Here is a 20,680-nt window from a genome sequence, read left to right as displayed (position 1 = left end):
TGTGTAAATGCAAACAGGAAAAAAAACCCTAGGCAGACTGTACTGTAGTTCTCAGGGAAGCTCTCAGTGCAGTAGTCCCTAGAACTGAGTTTCTGGAAGTGTTCTCTTTCAGTCTGGAAACAAAGACAGCTAGAAATATCTGAAGCCAAATAAATGGCTTGTAAGCTGCAGCAACACTAGATACAAAATCCACCAAGATGATCAAATACACTGAAAAATGCTGTGCAAGGCATAATGTAAGAAAGAAACGTAAGACTTATGTTTGTCTTGCTCCTCCAGAGGACACAAAGCAGGATGAGTTTGTGAAGGAGGTTCAGGCACTGAAGAGCCTCCATCACCCAAAGCTGATCCAGCTGTTGGCCATGTGCTCCAGAGGAGAGCCTGTCTACATTGTGACTGAGCTCATGAGCAAAGGGAGTCTCAAGTCCTACCTCGCCTGTGAGTGCTGAAACACACACATACCTGAACCAGAATCAAAAAAGTTCTTAAGGGCACAAATGCATGACTGCGAGACTATTGTAAAAATTGCAAAAGCAATTAGATTCATTACAATCAGAAATGAAACAGGTGACTGGAGAGGCAGGCTCGGCTAGGTGACAATGGTGATAGAGCAAGGTGAGTGGATCAGGGGAGGAGGAGCCAGTGGTGAGCATTACTAATGACAGTCGATGAGTGCCAGAATATATAATGAATGACATGTTCAGTGTTTAATTGTAGTTCCTGTATAAACCAGTATTTCTAAACACCATATGGATGCTCTCTGATTTGAACTTTGCTTTAATATCTGGAAGTTGACTCATGGCAACTGGACTTCTAGTAGTTCGGTTGAAATGTTTCTTCAGGCACTCAAGAAGGTAGTAAGTGGTGAAACATTTCAACTTAACTACTAAAGGTACAGCTTCTATGACTCAGATAACGTCACCTGGCCAGCTGAGAATTTTTACAGACATGTTTCAGTGTATTTTTCTTTAATGTGCAAAGAGGTTTAGAACAGGAAGTTAATTTAGGTTTTCTTGGGTTTTAGAAGTTTAGTGTTTATCTCAACAAGTTTTTTGGAAAGCTCTCTGAAGCAGTATTTAGACCAAGTGATTTTATATCTGTTGCCCTTAAATCAATGGAATTATAAAATGTGCAGAGAAATATTCTGCTAATTACAAAAGGCTTTGTTCATGGGGAGCAAGTGTGTGGAGCCTGACTCATATTTTTCATTCCAGGAAATGGTTTTGTGTGTTTGTGTGTGTGACTGCTTGTTGTTAGTCTACTCTGCTGCTTATAATTAGCTGTATGGTTGCACTAATTCCTAAAATGTTTGTCAGCAATCATATGCCCTCATTATCAGCCACCTGTGTGTGAATAACAATGACCACAGAACAGGTTCTGTAGTTGTTACATGGTTTCACTAGAAACCACGTTTAGTGCTACAGCTGCTTATTTGCCAACAGGAGTAGTTCCTGACATTATGTTGCTTTTCTAATATGACATTTTGCTTATTTGCACAGCAATAAACATTGAAATATGACTAGTTGTGCTAGACATCCATGAACCTTTTAAATAATATATTCTACATATGGTTTAAAGGAAAGCTCTTGATCAACCCACAGCCCAAGGTACTTTGTTTGCAAGAGATGATCTATCATACAGATTGATTTGAAGACTGTATGGGTATGGCATACAATATCTGATTGCATGATTTTAATTGGAACATACAGTCAAGCTTGAAATTATTCATACCCCTGGCAAATTCTGACTTAAAGTTACTTTTATTCAACCAGCAAGTGTTTTCATGATTAGAAATGACACAAGCGTCTCCCAGATGATAATAAGACGATGTACAAGAGGCGTCATTGTGGAAAAAATTATTACTCATCTTTTATTTACATTTGAACAAAAAGTGGCATGTCCAAAATTATTCATACCCGTGTTTTGGGTCGTTGTTGTGCTGAAATGTCTGCTGGTGCCCAAGGCCAAGTTTCTCTGCACACTGCCTAATGTTGTTGTGAATTTTGATGTATTGCTCCTTTTTCCCATAGACTGTGACAGTTTGCAAAGGGTATGAATAATTTTGGACATGCCACTTTTTGTTCAAATGTAAATAAAAGCTGAGAAATAATAATTTCGGGCTTGACTATATACAGTATATTATATTCAGAGTAGAAAAGGTCCCAGATATCATTGACAGTAGGTATAAATGAGAGACATGCCAATTAATATTAGACAGATCATAATAAAATGGTTTCTGTCTGACTGTGGTAGGGCTAGTAAAAAGTCTTCTTCTGCAGGATATAGTCTCTTTACACAATTTAGATTTAATTTGAATAAAAAAATACTAAGACCCAATTCAATGGAGGTACTATTTTGACATTTAGTATTACTTTAGAATTACAGTCTGCCCAGATACCAGCTCTATTGTAGGCATAAAAATATTTTAAAGTTGGAAAAAAGGAAATAATACAAAGCAATAAAACACTGCCAAAACATTTTTTCAATTTACCACTGAAATGCACACATTCATATAGACTTTTTCATCCATCCAGTATAAATTTAAAATTGTACAATCCCCCCAAAAAACAGGCCTGTAAAAATTTTTCACAAAAACAGAAATCTAATCTGGCAATGCCACTTAAATTGTACATGAGAGGTGATGTTCACACTCCATTATGGGAAGTACTAGAACTAGAAGTGTGTGTTAAGGGCCATCCACACTAAGAACAGTAACTTTAAGTAAAGGTAGAGGGTTAACAATGAATTAATTTACTTAATTCATTCAAAATTTTTCTGAATAATAAATTAATACATGAAATGAAATTAGAAGACACATTCACTGCAGAGTGTGACAGGCGTCTTCTCTCTTAGATGGTGTGTAATGACATGGTGCCTTTTTAGATAGCATATAAAATAGACTCATTTAAAAATTAATTCTCTGTAAAAATTCAGTTGACCACACAGAATGTGACATTAAATATGTTTCTCCTGACTAACTATTAAGTTATTAAGAGTAAAAACAAAATCAAACTCACCTTTGGACATTTGTTTAAAGGTGTTTAAATTTACATTTTTGATACACAGGAAAAAAGTCTTTTGGTAACAATTCACTTTGTGTTTATACAAACAGTTGCAGCCTAGAGGGCTACCCTGTGTGATAGGTAGGTATTGTTCAGGGCTGCAGGTCCCCTGTTTTTTTTTGTTTTTTTTTTAATGTGAGAAGAGCTCAGGAGAAAATTTTCTATACTTTATGTTTTTTGCAATATAACCACAAATGTCAGTCCACTGTTGGTAGGTTTCCAATGACAGCCCGTCTTACTCAAGTAGACGTGTGTGTGTGCGTGTGTGTGTGTGTGTGTGTGTGTGTGTGTGTGTGTGTGTGTGTGTGTGTGTGTGTGTGTGTGTGTGTGTGTGTGTGTGTGTGTGTGTGTGTGTCTGTGTTTCCAGCTGCTGAAGGCCAGGCACTGACATCAGCTCATCTGATCTACATGGGCAGTCAGATTGCAGAGGGCATGGCATACCTGGAGGATCGAAACATTGTCCACAGGGACCTGGCTGCCAGGAACATCCTAGTGGGAGACGATCTTGTCTGTAAAGTGGCTGACTTTGGTCTGGCTCGGATTATTAGGGTAAGGAAGATGTGTGGGAGGTTGAGAGAAACGGATTTTTAAAATGTATTGCATACTTTGTTGTTCCTGTGTAAAACCATGTATACTTATAATGTATAATTCAGCCCTGGTTTAATCTGTCCACTCATCAGCCATCAATGAGTTAGTTACAGTGTAATAGTAACATAATACTTTGTGTGTGTAACATAATATTTTATTCATCCAGGGCTTCCAAAGCATTGAGAAGTTATACATATATATATACACTACCGTTCAAAAGTTTGGGGTCACTTAGAAATTTCCTTATTTTTGAAAGAAAAACATTTTTTTTCAATGAAGATAACTTTAAACTAATCAGAAATACACTCTATACAGTGTTAATGTGGTAAATGACTATTCTAGCTGCAAATGTCTGGTTTTTGGTGCAATATCTACATAGGTGTATAGAGGCCCATTTCCAGCAACTATCACTCAATTCAATTCAATTCAATTCAATTTTATTTGTATAGCGCCAAATCACAATACAAATCATCTCAAGGCACTTTACAAAAACTAAAACTAAAAACCCAACAATTCCCTTATGAGCAAGCACTTGGCGACAGTGGAGAGGAAAAAACTCCCTTTAACGGAAGAAAAAAAAACCTCCAGCAGAACCGGGCTCAGTTTGGGCGGCCATCTGCCTCGACCGGTTGGGGTGAGTGGATAGAGCAGAGAGAAAAGAACAGCAACAATAAACAACAAATAGACACTGCAAGTTGGTGGGGCCAGTAACTGCACATCAGCGATAAACAGCTCCAGGACCAGGGACACCTGCAGAAGGTACAGAGAGAACAGAGAGAGAGGGAGAGAGCACAAACTAGGGGAGAGAGAGAGCACAAGGTTAGTAACATTCAATGGTGGAATATACATGAGGTGGGAGGAGAGAAGAGAGAGGAGGGGAAGGGGGGGGGGGGGGGGGGGGGGGTTAGGGTAGGGGAGCTCAGTGCACCGATGGTCCTCGGGCAGTCTAGGCCTATAGCAGCATAACTAACTAAGGGATGGTTCAGGGTTGCCTGAAGCCAGCCCTAACTATATGCTTTGTCAAAGAGGAAGGTTTTAAGTCTAGCCTTAAAAGTACAGAGAGTGTCTGCCTCCTGAACCCAGGCTGAGAGCTGGTTCCACAGGAGAGGAGCTTGATAGCTAAAGGCTCTGCCTCCCATTCTGCTTTTGAGAACTCTGGGAACCACAAGTAGGCCTGCACTCTGAGAGCGAAGTGGTCTATTGGGATAATATGGTACTATGAGGTCTTTAAGGTATGAAGGAGCTTGATTATGAAGGGATTTGTATGTGAGAAGAAGGATTTTAAATTCTATTCTATATTTTACAGGGAGCCAATGAAGAGAAGCCAATATAGGAGAAATATGATCTCTCTTGCTAGTTCCTGTCAGGACTCTGGCTGCGGCATTCTGGATTAATTGGAGGCTTTTTATTAAGATATTAGGACATCCAGATAGTAATGAGTTACAGTAATCTAGCCTTGAGGAAACAAATGCATGGACTAGTTTTTCTGCATCATTTTGAGACAGGATGTTCCTAATTTTGGAAATGTTGCGCAGGTGAAAGAATGCAGTTCTAGAAATTTGTTTAATGTGTGAGTTAAAGGACATGTCCTGGTCAAAAATAACTCCAAGGTTTTTTACAGTAGTGCTGGAGGCCAGGGCTATGCCATCTAGAGTAGCTATAATTTTAGAAAAGTTATTTCTGAGATTTTTTGGCCCAAATATAATGACTTCTGTTTTCTCCGAGTTTAAAAATAAAAAGTTACTGGTCATCCAGGCCTTTATGTCAGTTAGACAGGCTTGAAGTCTGGTTAACTGGTTTGTGTTAACAGGTTTAATAGATAGATATAACTGAGTGTCATCCGCATAGCAGTGGTAATTAATAGAGTGCTTCCTAATGATATATCCTAAAGGAAGCATGTACAGGGTGAACACAATCGGTCCTAGCACAGAACCTTGTGGAACTCCATAACTAACTTTTGTTCGTGTGGAAGGTTCATCATGGACATGAACAAACTGGAATCTGTCCGATAAATAGGATTGGAACCACTTTAACGCTGTTCCTCTGATACCAATCACATGCTCCAGTCTCTGTAATAAGATGTTGTGGTCAATGGTGTCGAATGCTGCACTAAGGTCTAGGAGGACAAGTATCGAAACAAGTCCATTATCTGAGGCTAAGAGAAGATCGTTGGTAACTTTCAACAGTGCTGTTTCTGTACTATGATGTGCTCTAAATCCTGATTGAAAATCTTCAAATAGTTCATTCCTGTGTAAGTGGTCTGATAGCTGCTTAGCAACAGCTTTTTCTAGAATTTTAGAAATAAATGGCAGGTTGGATATTGGTCTATAATTAGCCAAGACTCCTGGATCAAGACTAGGCTTTTTGAGTAAAGGTTTGATTACTGCAGTCTTAAAGGCCTGTGGTACGTAGCCTGATACTAGAGATAAATTTACCAAGTCCAATAAAGATGAGTTCATTAATGGCAGGGTGCCTTTAAGCAGTCTAGTCGGGATGGGGTCCAAGAGACACGTTGATGATTTCGATGAAGCAACTACTGATGTAAATTCAGAGAGATCTATAGGAGAGAAGCAGTCTAAACATAACTGAGGTCCTACAGATGATTCAAGAGCTGCAGTTCTGGCTTTACGGAGAGCTTTTTTATATGTTAGTAGACTGTTTTTCCAGGCTAGAAAAATTTCCTCTAAGTTTGTGGAACGCCACTTCCTTTCCAGCCTTCGTGATGCCTGCTTTAAGGTACGAACATGTAAATTATACCATGGGGCTAGTCTTCTCTGAATCACTAACTTCTTTTTCAGAGGGGCTACAGAATCAAGCGTTTCACGCAGTGAGGTTACAGCGCTGTCAACAACATGATCAATTTGGTAGGGAGTAGGATTAAGGCAGCTGCCCTCCACTATGTTTATACTTGGCATAGATGCAAATAAAGATGGAATCATTTTCTTAAATTTATTAACAGCGTTGTCGGATAAACATCTGCTGTAGTGGAATTTTCTTCCAGACGCTGCATGATCCATCATTTTAAATTCGAAAGTTATTAAAGAATGATCTGACAAAACAGGATTTGGGGGAAAAACTATTAGATGTTCAATTTCGATGCCATAGGTCAGAACAAGATCAAGGGTGTGATTAAAACAGTGGGTGGGTTTATTAACGTTTTGAATGAAACCAATTGAATCTAATATAGAATTAAATGCAATGCTGAGGCTGTTATTTTCAATATCTACATGAATGTTAAAATCTCCCACTATAATGACTTTATCTGATCTAAGCACTAAATCAGACAGGAAGTCAGGGAATTCAGTTAAAAACTCTGAGTAAGGAACAGGTGGACGGTACAAAATGACAAGTAGAACTGGTTTTTGTGTTTTCCAGTTTGTATGTGAGAGACTAAGAGTGAGGCTCTCAAATGAGTTATAACTGTTCTGAGGATGAAAGTTTAATAATAAGTTTGACTGGAAGATTGCAGCTACTCCTCCACCTCGACCTGTGCTTCGAGGAACATGATAATTTTTATGACTGAGGGGGGTTGATTCATTCAGACTGACATATTCATCCTGCTGTAACCAGGTTTCAGTAAGATAAAGTAGGTCAATTTGGTGATCAGTTATCAAATCATTTACTAACAGAGATTTAGAAGAAAGGGACCTAATATTTAATAATCCACATTTGACAGTTCTGTTTTTCTGTTCAATAAGAGGAGTGGTCTTAATTTTTATTAAGTTTTTATGAATAACTCCTCTTCTGTTAACTTCTGATTTATTTGATTTATATGTTCGAGGGGCAGACACAGTCTCTATGTGGTTTGAGGGGGGCGGCGGCTCTAAGGAAACTGCAGAGAAGCGTTTTAGACTGAGTCTCTGCATCCCGGTCCCCACCCTGGATTGTCAGGCTTTAGGTCGGCTAAGAAACTCGGCCAAATTCCTAGAGATGAGAGCTGCACCATTCAAAGTGGGATGGATGCTCCCACTCCAATGTTCTAATGGTACAATGTGTTTGCTCATTGTGTCAGAAGGCTAATGGATAATTAGAAAACCCTTGTGCAATCATGTTAGCACAGCTGAAAAGAGTTTAGCTGGTTAGAGAAGCAATAAAACTGACCTTCCTTTGAACAGGTTGAGTATCTGGAGCATCACATTTGTGGGGTCGATAAAACGCTCAAAATGGCCAGAAAAAGACAACTTTCATGTGAAACTCGACAGTCTATTCTTGTTCTTAGAAATGAAGGCTATTCCATGCGAGAAATTGCCAAGAAACTGAAGATTTCCTACAATGGTGTGTACTACTCCTTTCAGAGAACAGCACAAACAGGATATAACCAGATTAGAAAGAGAAGTGGGAGGCCCCGCTGCACAACTGAGCAAGAAGATAAGTACATTAGAGTCTATAGCTTGAGAAATAGACGCCTCACAGGTCCTCAAATGGCAGCTTCATTAAATAGTACCCGCAAAACGCCAGTGTCAACATCTACAGTGAAGAGGCGACTCCGGGATGCTGGCCTTCAGGGCAGAGTGGCAAAGAAAAAGCCATATCTCAGACTGGCCAATAAAAGAAAAAGATTAATATGGGCAAAATAACACAGACATTGGACAGAGGAAGATTGGAAAAAAGTATTATGGACGGACAAATCGAAGTTTGAGGTGTTTGGATCACACAGAAGAACATTTGTGAGACGCACAACAACTGAAAAGATGCTGGAAGAGTGCCTGACGCCATCTGTCAAGCAAGGTCGGGGTAACGTGATGGTCTGGGGTTGCTTTGGTGCTGGTAAGGTGGGAGATTTGTTCAGGGTAAAATGGATTTTGTATAAGGAAGGCTATCACTCCATTTTGCAATGACATGCCATACCCTGTGGACAGCGCTTGATTGGAGCCAATTTCATCCTACAACAGGACAATGACCCAAAGCACACCTCCAAATTGTGCAAGAACTATTTAGAGAAGAAGCAGGCAGCTGGTCTTCTATCTGTAATGGAGTGGCCAGCGCAGTCACCAGATCTAAACCCCATTGAGCTGTTGTGGGAGCAGCTTGACCATATGGTACGCAAGAAGTGCCCATCCTGCCAATCCAACTTGTGGGAGGGGCTTCTAGAAGTGTGGGGTGAAATTTCTCCAGATTACCTCAAAAAATTAACAGCTAGAATGCCAAAGGTCTGCAATGCTGTAATTGCTGCAAATGGAGGATTCTTTGACGAAAGCAAAGTTTGAAGGAAAAAATTATTATTTCAAATAAATATTATTTCTAACCTTGTCAATGTCTTGACTATATTTTCTATTCATTTTACAACTCATGTGGTAAATAAAAGTGTGACTTTTCTTGGAAAACACAAAATTGCCTGGGTGACCCCAAACTTTTGAACGGTAGTGTATGTAAAAAAGAGACATCTTGCACACAATGACAGACATTTTGTTCTATTATCTTCCAGTTCATTGTTTTCATTTTCTGACCTGCACCTTTACTGTTTTGATTCACTTCCATCAGCTTTATTGTTGGATGTATTCAGAAAAAAAACTCTAAACACTTACTGTCTACTACTTGTTCAGCACCAAACAGTGGACAGACAAAGCTGGAGAATAGGTAGTGAACATAGTGAAGCAGAGATTTCCTTTACGAGTCCATAGAGGCCTAAAACAGAACTGAAACAGAGGGAATATTACGCTTACATTCATCAAGTGGATGACTCAAAATGAATGGTAATAATGTTGTGTTAGTTAATGTGGGTTCAGCATGTCATTTTATCGCTATAGTAAATTTGCTATTAAAAACCATTTCCTGGTCAGTTGAGGGCAATTTCATTCAGCTAAACAAGTTGCTGTTGACACACAATGATGTGAGACATGACCTATTTTAGAATATGTACACTGCTACAGCTTGCAGTTCTTCACCAAATGGACCAGTCTCAGTTCAAATGGAATACATAAGAAGTAGTTTATGAGAATAATTCGGATGGTACATGGTTCAGCTTTATAAATAAAATGTGTGACTATAACCACTTCTCTAACCAGGACAGTGTGTATACAGCTAGTCGAAACACGAAGATCCCAGTGAGGTGGACGGCTCCTGAGGCGGCAGTTTACCAACGGTTCTCTGTAAAATCAGATGTTTGGTCATTTGGGGTGCTGCTGTATGAGATGATGTCACGTGGCAAGATGCCTTATGAAGGTAATGAACATTTTTCATGAAATAATTATATATACAGTGCATTCATAAAGTGTTCAGACCCCCTTCACTTTTTTTCAATTTTGTTGTGTTGCAGTCTGATGCTAAAATTGTTTAAATTAATTTTTTACTCATTAATTTACACTCTGTACCACATTGTTATGGGCATAGGTGAAGGACTAGCCAGGAGCTCAGGTAAAAAGCTAGCCTGGGGCACAGGTGAAAGACTAGCCAGTGTTGAAAAGTCAGACCTTGTGACCTTCACCCGAGTCCATTGATGGAGGGTTAAAAGAAGACGGAGCGAAAGTTAGGAATCGACACACCGGTTTATTATAAAAGTACAGAGACGTCTCCGGAGATCCACTCACACACGCAGGCAGAGAGATCTAAAAAATAGATGGAAACTATACAATGTTTAAACTGTTGGGCAGCGCGCCACCAAAAGGAATTTATGATATTACCTTATATGGAGTTGTTATTGCCAACTGTCTTCTATGTGTTCTGGGTGGGGGTCGCTTGAGCAAACCAAGGCCAGTTACTTCCTTTATCTTATGTGAAGTCCCCATGGGTGCATCTGCATTCTACAAGTCCCCCTTTTGGGCTCTCCTAAGAGCCCATCTAAACAGCAGCAGCACCCAGTCGACGTCAGGTGGAGTTTGTGTTCCGTCACCCTGCTGGTCCGCCACCCGATGTGAGAAAGCTGAAACGAGAGCTTGCAGAAAGTTAAAATATGCTTTGGCTGACAGACCCTCATTCTCTACAATGGTTACTGCGGTAGTGGTGTGGGGCCTTGGAAAAGGTCTCCCTGTTTGGAGTTCGAAAGGGGTAAACCCAGGTTGATTGGTTAACAGAACAGTGTATGGACATGAGTGCCAATGGCAATGCATCAACCCAGCTCAATTTGGTCTGTGCACAGATTTTTGCCAATTTGGTTTTTACAGTTTGATTCATCCTTTCCACCTTTCCTTGAGACTGTGGATGATACACCGTTCCAGACCCATGTTTCAACCCCATCATGGCCTCCACCCTCTGCAAATCCTGATTCTTGAAATGTGTCCCATTATCTGACCTAATTTTCTCTGGGAAACCATGGTTGGGGATGTAATAATTTATCAAACATTTAACAACCGTTTTACTGTCTTCCCTTTTGGCGGGCCACGCTTCTGGCCACCCTGAATACACTTCCACACACATCAGTACATACCTGTACCCTCGAACGGTGATGTCCATATCTGTGAAATCAATTACAATCTCTCGTCCAGGCCTGGTAACGAGTGGATACCTACCGATCTCTGGTTTCACTGTCGGTCTGGTGTTGTACTTAGTACAAATGTCACATTCCCTGACCAGCTCTTTAGCCATATCTTTGAGATATGGATGTCACCATTGCTCTAAGTTCTTCAACATTTGGGCTGTACCAACATGCCCCACCCCGTGAGCTTCCAAGAGGGCTGTCCTCCTGATTCCGGGAGCAAGTATGGGACAACCATCCGGCCCCCTCCACAATCCTTGTACCTCAGTAGCCCCTCTCTCTTTCCAAAGACTTCTCTCAATTCAATTCAATTTCAATTCAATTCAATTTTATTTGTATAGCGCCAAATCACCATACAAATCATCTCAAGGCACTTTACAAAAACTAAAACTAAAAACCCAACAATTCCCTTATGAGCAAGCACTTGGCGATAGTGGAGAGGAAAAACTCCCTTTAACGGAAGAAAAAACCTCCAGCAGAACCGGGCTCAGTTTGGCGGCCATCTGCCTCGACCAGTTGGGGTGAGTGGATAGAGCAGAGAGAAAAGAACAGAAACAATAAACAACAAATAGACACTGCAGGTTGGTGGGACCAGTAACTGCACATAAGCGATATACAGCCCCAGGACCAGGGACACCTGCAGAAGGTACAGAGAGAACAGAGAGAGAGAGGGAGAGAGCACAAACTAGGGGAGAGAGAGAGGACAAGGTTAGTGACATTCAATGGTGGAATATACATGAGGTGGGAGGAGAGGAAGAGAGAGGGGGGGGGGGGGGGGTTAGGGTAGGGGAGCTCAGTGGTCCTCGGGCAGTCTAGGCCTATAGCAGCATAACTAAGGGATGGTTCAGGGTTGCCTGAAGCCAGCCCTAACTATATGCTTTGTAAAAGAGGAAGGTTTTAAGTCCAGCCTTAAAAGTACAGAGAGTGTCTGCCTCTTGAACCCAGGCTGGGAGCTGATTCCACAGGAGAGGAGCTTGATAACTAAAGGCTCTGCCTCCCAGTCTGCTTTTGGAAACTCTGGGAACCACAAGTAGACCTGCACTCTGAGAGCGAATTGGTCTATTGGGATAATATGGTACTATGAGGTCTTTAAGGTATGAAGGAGCTTGATTATGAAGGGATTTGTATGTGAGAAGAAGGATTTTAAATTCTATTCTGTATTTTACAGGGAGCCAATGAAGAGAAGCTAATATAGGAGAAATATGATCTCTCTTGCTAGTTCCTGTCAGGACTCTGGCTGCAGCATTATGGATTAACTGGGGGCTTTTTATGGAGATACTGGGACATCCAGATAATTCAATTCAATTCAATTTTATTTGTATAGCACCAAATCACAATACAAATCATCTCAAGGCACTTTACAAAAACTAAAACTAAAAACCCAACAATTCCCTTATGAGCAAGCACTTGGCGACAGTGGAGAGGAAAAAACTCCCTTTAACGGAAGAAAAAAACCTCCAGCAGAACCGGGCTCAGTTTGGGCGGCCATCTGCCTCGACCGGTTGGGGTGAGTGGATAGAGCAGAGAGAAAAGAACAGCAACAATAAACAACAAATAGACACTGCAAGTTGGTGGGGCCAGTAACTGCACATCAGCGATAAACAGCTCCAGGACCAGGGACACCTGCAGAAGGTACAGAGAGAGAGAGAGAGAGAGAGAGGGAGGGAGAGAGCACAAACTAGGGGAGAGAGAGAGCACAAGGTTAGTAACATTCAATGGTGGAATATACATGAGGTGGGAGAGAAGGGGGGGGGGGGTTAGGGTAGGGGAGCTCAGTGCACCGATGGTCCTCGGGCAGTCTAGGCCTATAGCAGCATAACTAACTAAGGGATGGTTCAGGGTTGCCTGAAGCCAGCCCTAACTATATGCTTTGTCAAAGAGGAAGGTTTTAAGTCTAGCCTTAAAAGTACAGAGAGTGTCTGCCTCCTGAACCCAGGCTGAGAGCTGGTTCCACAGGAGAGGAGCTTGATAACTAAAGGCTCTGCCTCCCATTCTGCTTTTGAGAACTCTGGGAACCACAAGTAGGCCTGCACTCTGAGAGCGAAGTGGTCTATTGGGATAATATGGTACTATGAGGTCTTTAAGGTATGAAGGAGCTTGATCATCAAGAGATTTGTATGTGAGAAGAAGGATTTTAAATTCTATACTATATTTTACAGGGAGCCAATGAAGAGAAGCCAATATAGGAGAAATATGATCTCTCTTGCTAGTTTTTTACAGTACTGCTGGAGGCCAGGGCTATGCCATCTAGAGTAGCTATAATTTTAGAAAAGTTATTTCCGAGATTTTTTGGCCCAAATATAATGACTTCTGTTTTCTCTGAGTTTAAAAGTAAAAAGTTACTGGTCATCCAGGCCTTGATGTCAGGTTAACTAGACAGGCTTGAAGTCTGGTTAACTGGTTTGTGTTAACAGGTTTAATAGATAGATATAACTGAGTGTCATCTGCATAGCAGTGGTAATTAATAGAGTGCTTCCTAATGACATATCCTAAAGGAAGCATGTACAGGGTGAACAGAATCGGTCCCAGCACGGAGCCTTGTGGAACTCCATAATTACCTTTTGTGCGTGTGGAAGGTTCATCATGGACATGAACAAACTGGAATCTGTACAATAAATAAGATTGGAACCATTTTAATGCTGTTCCTTTGATACCAGTCACATGCTCCAATCTCTGTAATAAGATGGTGTGGTCAATAGTGTCAAATGCAGCACTAAGGTCTAGGAGGACAAGTATAGAAACAAGTCCATTATCTGAGGCTAAGAGAAGCTCCTTGGTGACTTGTAACAGTGCTGTTTCTGTACTATGATGTGCTCTAAATCCTGATTGAAAATCTTCAAACAGTTCATTTCTGTGTAAGTGGTCTGATAGCTGCTTAGCAACAGATTTTCAAGGATTTTTGAAATAAGTGGTAGGTTGGATATTGGTGTATACTTAGCTAAGACTCCTGGATCAAGACTAGGCTTTTTGAGTAAGGGTTTGATCTTTTCACCACCTGGACAGCCAGCGACGGAACGATGACATGCGGCTAAACATATCATCGCTAGTCAGATTAGGGAGGGGTCCAGAAAAAGTACAGAGTCCAACATTAATTTGAGACATTTCTCTTGATCTTTGCTCAGAATGGAATAAATAAATAAATAATAAAATAATAGATAATGTGGTAAATTAAATAAATTTGACATGATTTGGAAAGGACTCACAGCTGGAAAATGCATATCAGAGCAAAAACCAACCCATGAGGTCAAATGATTGTTGGTAGGCACAGAGCTGGGAAAGGCTTTAAAAAATTTCTGCTGGCTCCCCGGAGCGCAGTGGTCTCCATAATACTCAAATGGAAGAAATTTGTAACAACCAGGACTCTTCCAAGATTTGGTCGTCCGGCTAAACTTAGTATTTGTGGGAAAAGGGCCTAAATAAGCGAGGTGACCAAGAACCTGATGGTCACTCTGGGCTCCAGAGATCTATCACTGCAGCCCTCCACCGATCTGGGCTTTATGGTAGAGTGGCTACAATGAAGCCTCTCCTCAGTGCAAAACACATGAAAGCCCACTTGGTGTTTGCAAAAATGCATGTGAAGGACTCTCAGATTATGAGGAACAAGATTTTCTGGTCTGATGAAACCTGTCTGGAGGAAACCAGTCATCTCTTATCAGCTGCCTAATACCATCTCAGCAGTGAAGCATGGTTGTGGCAGCATCATGATGTGGGAGTGTTTTTCAGCAGCAGGGACTGGGGGACTGGTCAGGGTTGAAGAAAAGCTGAATGGAGCAAAGTGCAGTGATATCCTCAATGAAAACCTGTTTCCCATGGCTCAGGACCTCAGACTGGGCCAAAGGTTCACCTTCCAACATGACAATGACCCTAAGCACACAGCCAAGACAACACAGGAATAGCTTAGGGACAACTCCGTGAATGTCCTAGAGGAGCCAAGCCAGAGCCCTAACTTAAACCCTGTCGAACATCTCTGGAAAGACCTGAAAATGGCTGTCCACAACAGTCCCTATCCGACCTGACTGAGTTTGAGAGGATTTGCAAAGAAGAATGGCAGAAAGGACTTCAGTGTGCAAACCTTGTTGTGTCATACTCAAAAAGACTCAAGGCTATAATTGATACCAAAAGTTGCTAAGTACTGAGTAGTTGTTGAGTTGTGAATACTTATAAATGTAATATTTCAGTTTTTCCTTTTTAATAAAATCACAAACTATGCTAAAATTCTATTTTCACTTTGTCATTTTATGGTACTTAGTGTAGATTAATAAAAAAAAAAAGTAATTTAAACAATTGTAGTATCAGGCTGCAACCGAACAAAATTGGAAAAAGTGAAGCGGGTCTGAATACTTTCTGAATGGACTCTATATTTGTGATGTGTTTGAAAAGATATACCATAGCCACTGGCAGAGCTAAGGAATTCAAGTCTTGATGTTATGACATTTGTGGTTGTTGGCCATATGCACAATGAAATCTCTTCAACCCTGGTTATTTTGTGCCTACAAGAAATTGTCAACTATCTTGCTTTTACATTTCTCCCCTTAGGAAAAAGCAATAAAGAAGTATTGGATCTACTTTCATCTGGGTTTCGGCTTCCCTGTCCAACCCGTTGTCCTCAGAATATTTACCGCATCATGATGGACTGCTGGGCTGCTGAGCCCTCCAAGAGACCCTCCTTCCACGCCCTGCACAGTCAGCTGGATACAATATACGCCAGGATCTATTTCAAAACAATAGAAGTATAAAAAGAGGGAACAGGGAATACAAATAAATAAACACTGCAGGAGGAAAATCCTTTGCAGCAGATCATTGACAACAGGACGAACTGCAAAAATGAATGAAAAACATGGGAATGAGAAATATTGATGAGATGAGAATATTCTGTTTCCCATATATAATCTGCTTCTCTCCGTATATTTTTAAGCCGCCAAGGTATGAAAGGACAGACAGAGGAAGTAAAAGAGCATCAAAGAAGTGAACACGGAAGAGGTGAAATGTTCCAGATGTACAGCTGATAAAAATCCTTGCCAAATAAAATAAGATCAAGGATAAATTTTTAACAAAAAAAACGAGGAGCACTTTATTTGTTAGGCTAAAAGAAAGCAAGTTGGACAAATGAATGACTGGAAACAGTGTTTAAATACACTGTTCCTAAAAGACACACTAAACCCTCAGCAACTATTTTTAATTTTGTACTTTTCTGTGTTTTATAAATAATATTTTATTATTTTATTTTATATGTGCCATATTTGTGTATGCACAATTTGAAATATGAAATCAAAGATCAAAATTAATCACCGGTGTTTCGACTGCTAAAATTGAGGCTATGTGCAATAATGAAATGTGTGCTGGGTTTTTCGACATGCTTGTGACCTTATGCTAGAGATATGGTCAGTCAGTCTGTTGGTCCAACACTGGTCTAGAGTGAAATATCTTGACACAGATCAGCTCAATTGCCATGATGTTTGGTACATAGACAACCACTAACAAATAACTTTGTTTCTAATGACTTTTCATTCAGCAGCACCACCAAGTCAGAATTTCCTCTTTATTTGAGTTATGGTATGTTATTATGAACTTGCAACTTCAGTTGTACTTTAAGATTAGGTCAACTGTATCTTTTTACAACCAATATGGACAGGATGAATGATTGTTTTAGTTAGACTTGGGGAAAAAACCGAAATCAGTCCTTGAAGGAGTAATTTGAGATTTTGAGATATACAGTTTTTTGGACTGTTCACTGAGAAGATTGATACACTCTTATGTCTATGATAACAATGCAGCAGTGAACCTATTAGCATCGGTTAACATAAAATATACCCCACTAACACCTGCAAATTTTATGATTTTAAAAACCTATACTCCATTAGAAATATGAATGCAAAAATTTTAGAGGGTTTAGAGGTAATTACATAACTTTCTTAGTTACAGGGGTTGCACATTTATATCTGGCCTCTCCACTGATTGCTGGCAGTTATACAGACATGGGATTTGAATCATTTTTCTACCAAAGTTTAACAAGGGGGATTTTGGCATATTTCCCAAAATGTTGTACTATCACTTTAAAGCTAGCAAGCATGTCACCTCTACCATTTTAGCATGCTAACAAGAATACATGCTAAACATAGTAATGTAGTAAAACACAGCATGTCAGCACTGATCTCAAAGCACAGAGGAATAACATAGTAAAGCTTGAACTGAAAAAACTGAACAGAATCATGCTGAGCCTGGGAGGTTGTAAAATGCTTGTTCAGAGGATAAACCCTTTGATCTATGTGACTGGTCAAAGTAATCTTCTAAACTCAGGACACGCTTTACATTTTATCCACTAGATGTAAGGATCTAAGTCCAACATGTATTTGTTTACCATTTGACCATTTTTTTCTGGCCTCAAGTGGCCTGTTGTGGAACTAAACAGTTATAAACATATAAAGTATTTATACTCCTTTGTTATAGGGTTTTGAGTTGAATTTTATCAACATGTTACATATGTAATACATCTAAATGCCAGTTTCTCTGGAGTAGTATTGGAATTTTTTATCCTCATTTATTACATTCTGGGGGCTAAACCAGTATGTGAAAAGCCAGTGGGCGACAGCGGCAGGTATACAGTTGTATAATTATTTTAGCTCTTCCGCAGGCCCACAATATTGGTCATTTAAAATTAGAGTGCCTATGCTCCTATAAAAACCGTACAAAGTAAGCTACAAAATATGAACTGGCAAACTTACAAACAGAAAGGCGCTTTTCTTGTTTTGTGTGTGTGTGTTTGGTTGAGGGGTGGGAGGGGGGCTGTTCTTTAACAATGCCAGGTTGGCCTTTCATGCATGCATCACAGCAGAGAAAGAGAAGTTCAGGAAACTTGAGCCATGATCACCAAATCACAAGACTGAGTTTTGTGTTTTTGGTTGTGTGCCAAACACCAGTAGTGCAAAGAATAAAGTATTTTAATTATTATTTTAAAATGTGTGTGCTTTATATTATGATGCCAATTTGTTCTCCTGTGCTTACAAAACACTCTAGTAGGAATGCAAAGAATCTGCGATAAACTAGACCCGAACTCCTTTCTGCCCACCTGGTGAATCTCTGCTAAGTTGAGAAACCGCTTCTCATTAACTGGACTAACTCTGACTTCTTGTGTTCTGCTGCTTAATCTTTTACGTAGACGTGGCTCAGTGACTCCATCCCAGACAATACAGTACAGCTGCTGGGCTTTTAGCTCTTCAGGGCAGATTGTGAAAAACGAGAAGAGGGGGAATCATATCATACGCTCTCCGTAAAGCCAGAACTACATACTATTCATCACTAATAGAGGAAAATAAGAACAATCCCAGGTTTCTTTTCAGCACTGTAGCCAGGCTGACAAAACTTCACAGCTCTGTTGAGCCCAGTGTTCCCTTAGCTGTCAGCAGTGATGAATTTATGAGTTTCTTTACAAATAAAATCACAACTATTAGAAATAAAATTCAGCAGATGCTTCCTATACCTGCAATAAATGAATTTTCTACTACAGTAGCTCTTGAATCATCCGTAAGACCTCAGTTATGTTTAGACTGCTTCTCTCCTATAGATCTCTCTGAATTTACATCAGTAGTTGCTTCATCTAAATCATCAACGTGTCTCTTAGACCCCATCCCGACTAGACTGCTTAAAGACACCCTGCCGTTAATTAACTCATTTTCTATTAGACTTAGTAAATTTATCTCAAGTATCCAACCTACCACTTATTTCTAAAATCCTTGAAAATCTGTTGCTAAGCAGCTATCAGACCACTTACACAGAAATGAACTATTTGAAGATTTTCAATCAGGATTTAGAGCACATCATAGTACAGAAACAGCACTTATTACAAGTCACCAAGGAGCTTCTCTTAGCCTCAGATAATGGACTCATTTCTATCCTTGTTCTGCTAGACCTTAGTGCTGCATTTGACACCATCGACCACAACATCTTATTACAGAGACTGGAACATGTGATTGGAATCAAAAGAACAGCGTTAAAATGGTTCCAATCTTATTTATCGGACAGATTCCAATTTGTTCATGTCCATGATGAACCTTCCAAATGCACAAAACTTAGTTTTGGAGTTCCACAAGGTTCTGTGCTAGGACAGATTCCGTTCACCATTTAAATAATTCCTTTAAGCAATGTTAATAGGAAGCACTCTATTAATTACCACCACTATGAAGATGACACTCAGGTTTATCTATCCATGAAACCGGATAACACAAACCAGTTAGCCAGGCTTCAGGCGTGTCTAAAGGACATAAAGGCCTGGATGACAGAAGTTCTTGTATTTGGGCCTAAAAACCTCAGAAACAGTTTTTCTAACAATATAGCTACTTTAGATGGCATAGCCTTGGCCTCCAGCACTACTGTGAAAAACCTTGGAGTTATTTTTGACCAGTATATGTCCTTTAATTCACACATAAAACAAATCTCTAGAACTGCCTTCTTTCACTTACATAATATTGCCAAAGTTAGGAACATCCTGTCCCAAAATGAAGCAGAAAAACTAGTTCATGCATTTGTTACTTGAAGGCTAGATTACTAATTCATTACTATCAGGATGACCCAGTAACTCCATAAAAAGCCTCCAGTTAATTCAAAATGCTGCAGCCAGAGTCCTGACAGGAAGTAGTAAGAGAGATCATATTTCTCCTATACTAGCTTCTCTTCATTGGCTCCCTGTAAAATCCAGATTAGAATTTAAAATCCTTCTCCTCACATATAAATCTCTTCATGATCAAGCTCCTTCATACCTACTTCGCTTTCTTGTGGTTCCCAGAGTTTCCAAAAGTAGAATGGGAGGCAGAGCCTTTAGCTATCAAGTTCCTCTCCTGTGGAACCAACTTCCAGTCTGGTTTCATGAGGCAGACAATCTGTACTTTTAAGGCTAGACTTAAAACCTTCCTTCTTGACAAGGCTTATAGTTAAGGTTGATTCAGGCAACACTGAACCATCTCTTAGTTATGCTGCTATAGGCCTATCGACTGCCTGAGGACTCTCCATCCCTACCCTATCCTAACCCTCCCCTCTCTTCCTTTCCTCTCCCCTACCCCCCCCCCCCCCCCCCCCCCCCCCCCCCCAAATGTATATTCCACAATTAAATGTCACTAATTTCGTGCTCTCTCCCTCTCTCTCTCTGTTGTCTCTCTCTCTCTCCATTTACCTTCTGCACGTGTCCCTGGTCCTGGAGCTGTATATTGCTGATGTGCAGTTACTGGCCCCACCAACCTGCAGTGTCTATTTGTTGTTTATTGTTGCTGTTTTTTTCTCTCTCCTCTATCCACTCACTCCAACTGGTCAACTGGTATCTGGCCACCCAAACTGAGCCTGGTTCTGCTAGAGGTTTCTTCCATTAAAGGCAGTTTTCCTCTCCACTGTCGCTTTGTGCATGCTCATAAGGGATTTGTTGGGTTTTTTGTAAAATGCCTTGAGATGATTGTCTTGTGATTTGGCGCTATACAAGTAAAACTGAATTGAATTGAATTATTGTTAAAACTAGGGAAAAACTTTGTCACCCCTCTACAAAAAATGTAGAGGGAGACTTATGTGCTGATTGTTGTAAAAAAAGCAAGTTAAAAATACAAACAATAATAGGCTTTACCAACCAAATTCTACATTA

At 40.2% G+C, this 20,680-nt stretch overlaps 1 protein-coding gene across 1 annotated transcript in view; it reads left to right on the top strand.

Annotated features, from left to right (window-relative positions):
- srms (src-related kinase lacking C-terminal regulatory tyrosine and N-terminal myristylation sites) overlaps positions 1-17,789 on the top strand; it is a 34,709-nt gene extending 16,920 nt beyond the window's left edge. The window contains exons 5-8 of the mRNA XM_026333003.1: positions 280-438; positions 3,430-3,611; positions 9,656-9,812; positions 15,598-17,789. Coding sequence (XP_026188788.1) covers positions 280-438; positions 3,430-3,611; positions 9,656-9,812; positions 15,598-15,797 — 698 coding nt within the window. The 3' untranslated portion in view covers positions 15,798-17,789. The remainder of the gene's footprint in view (positions 1-279; positions 439-3,429; positions 3,612-9,655; positions 9,813-15,597) is intronic.
- The last annotated feature ends 2,891 nt before the right edge of the window (positions 17,790-20,680 follow it).

The sequence above is a fragment of the Mastacembelus armatus genome, chromosome 7 (genome assembly GCF_900324485.2).
Source record: "Mastacembelus armatus chromosome 7, fMasArm1.2, whole genome shotgun sequence".
NCBI classification, from domain to species: Eukaryota; Metazoa; Chordata; class Actinopteri; order Synbranchiformes; family Mastacembelidae; genus Mastacembelus; species Mastacembelus armatus.
The sequence above is the reverse complement of the archived record's forward strand: the minus strand, read 5'-3'. Positions and strand labels throughout refer to the sequence as shown.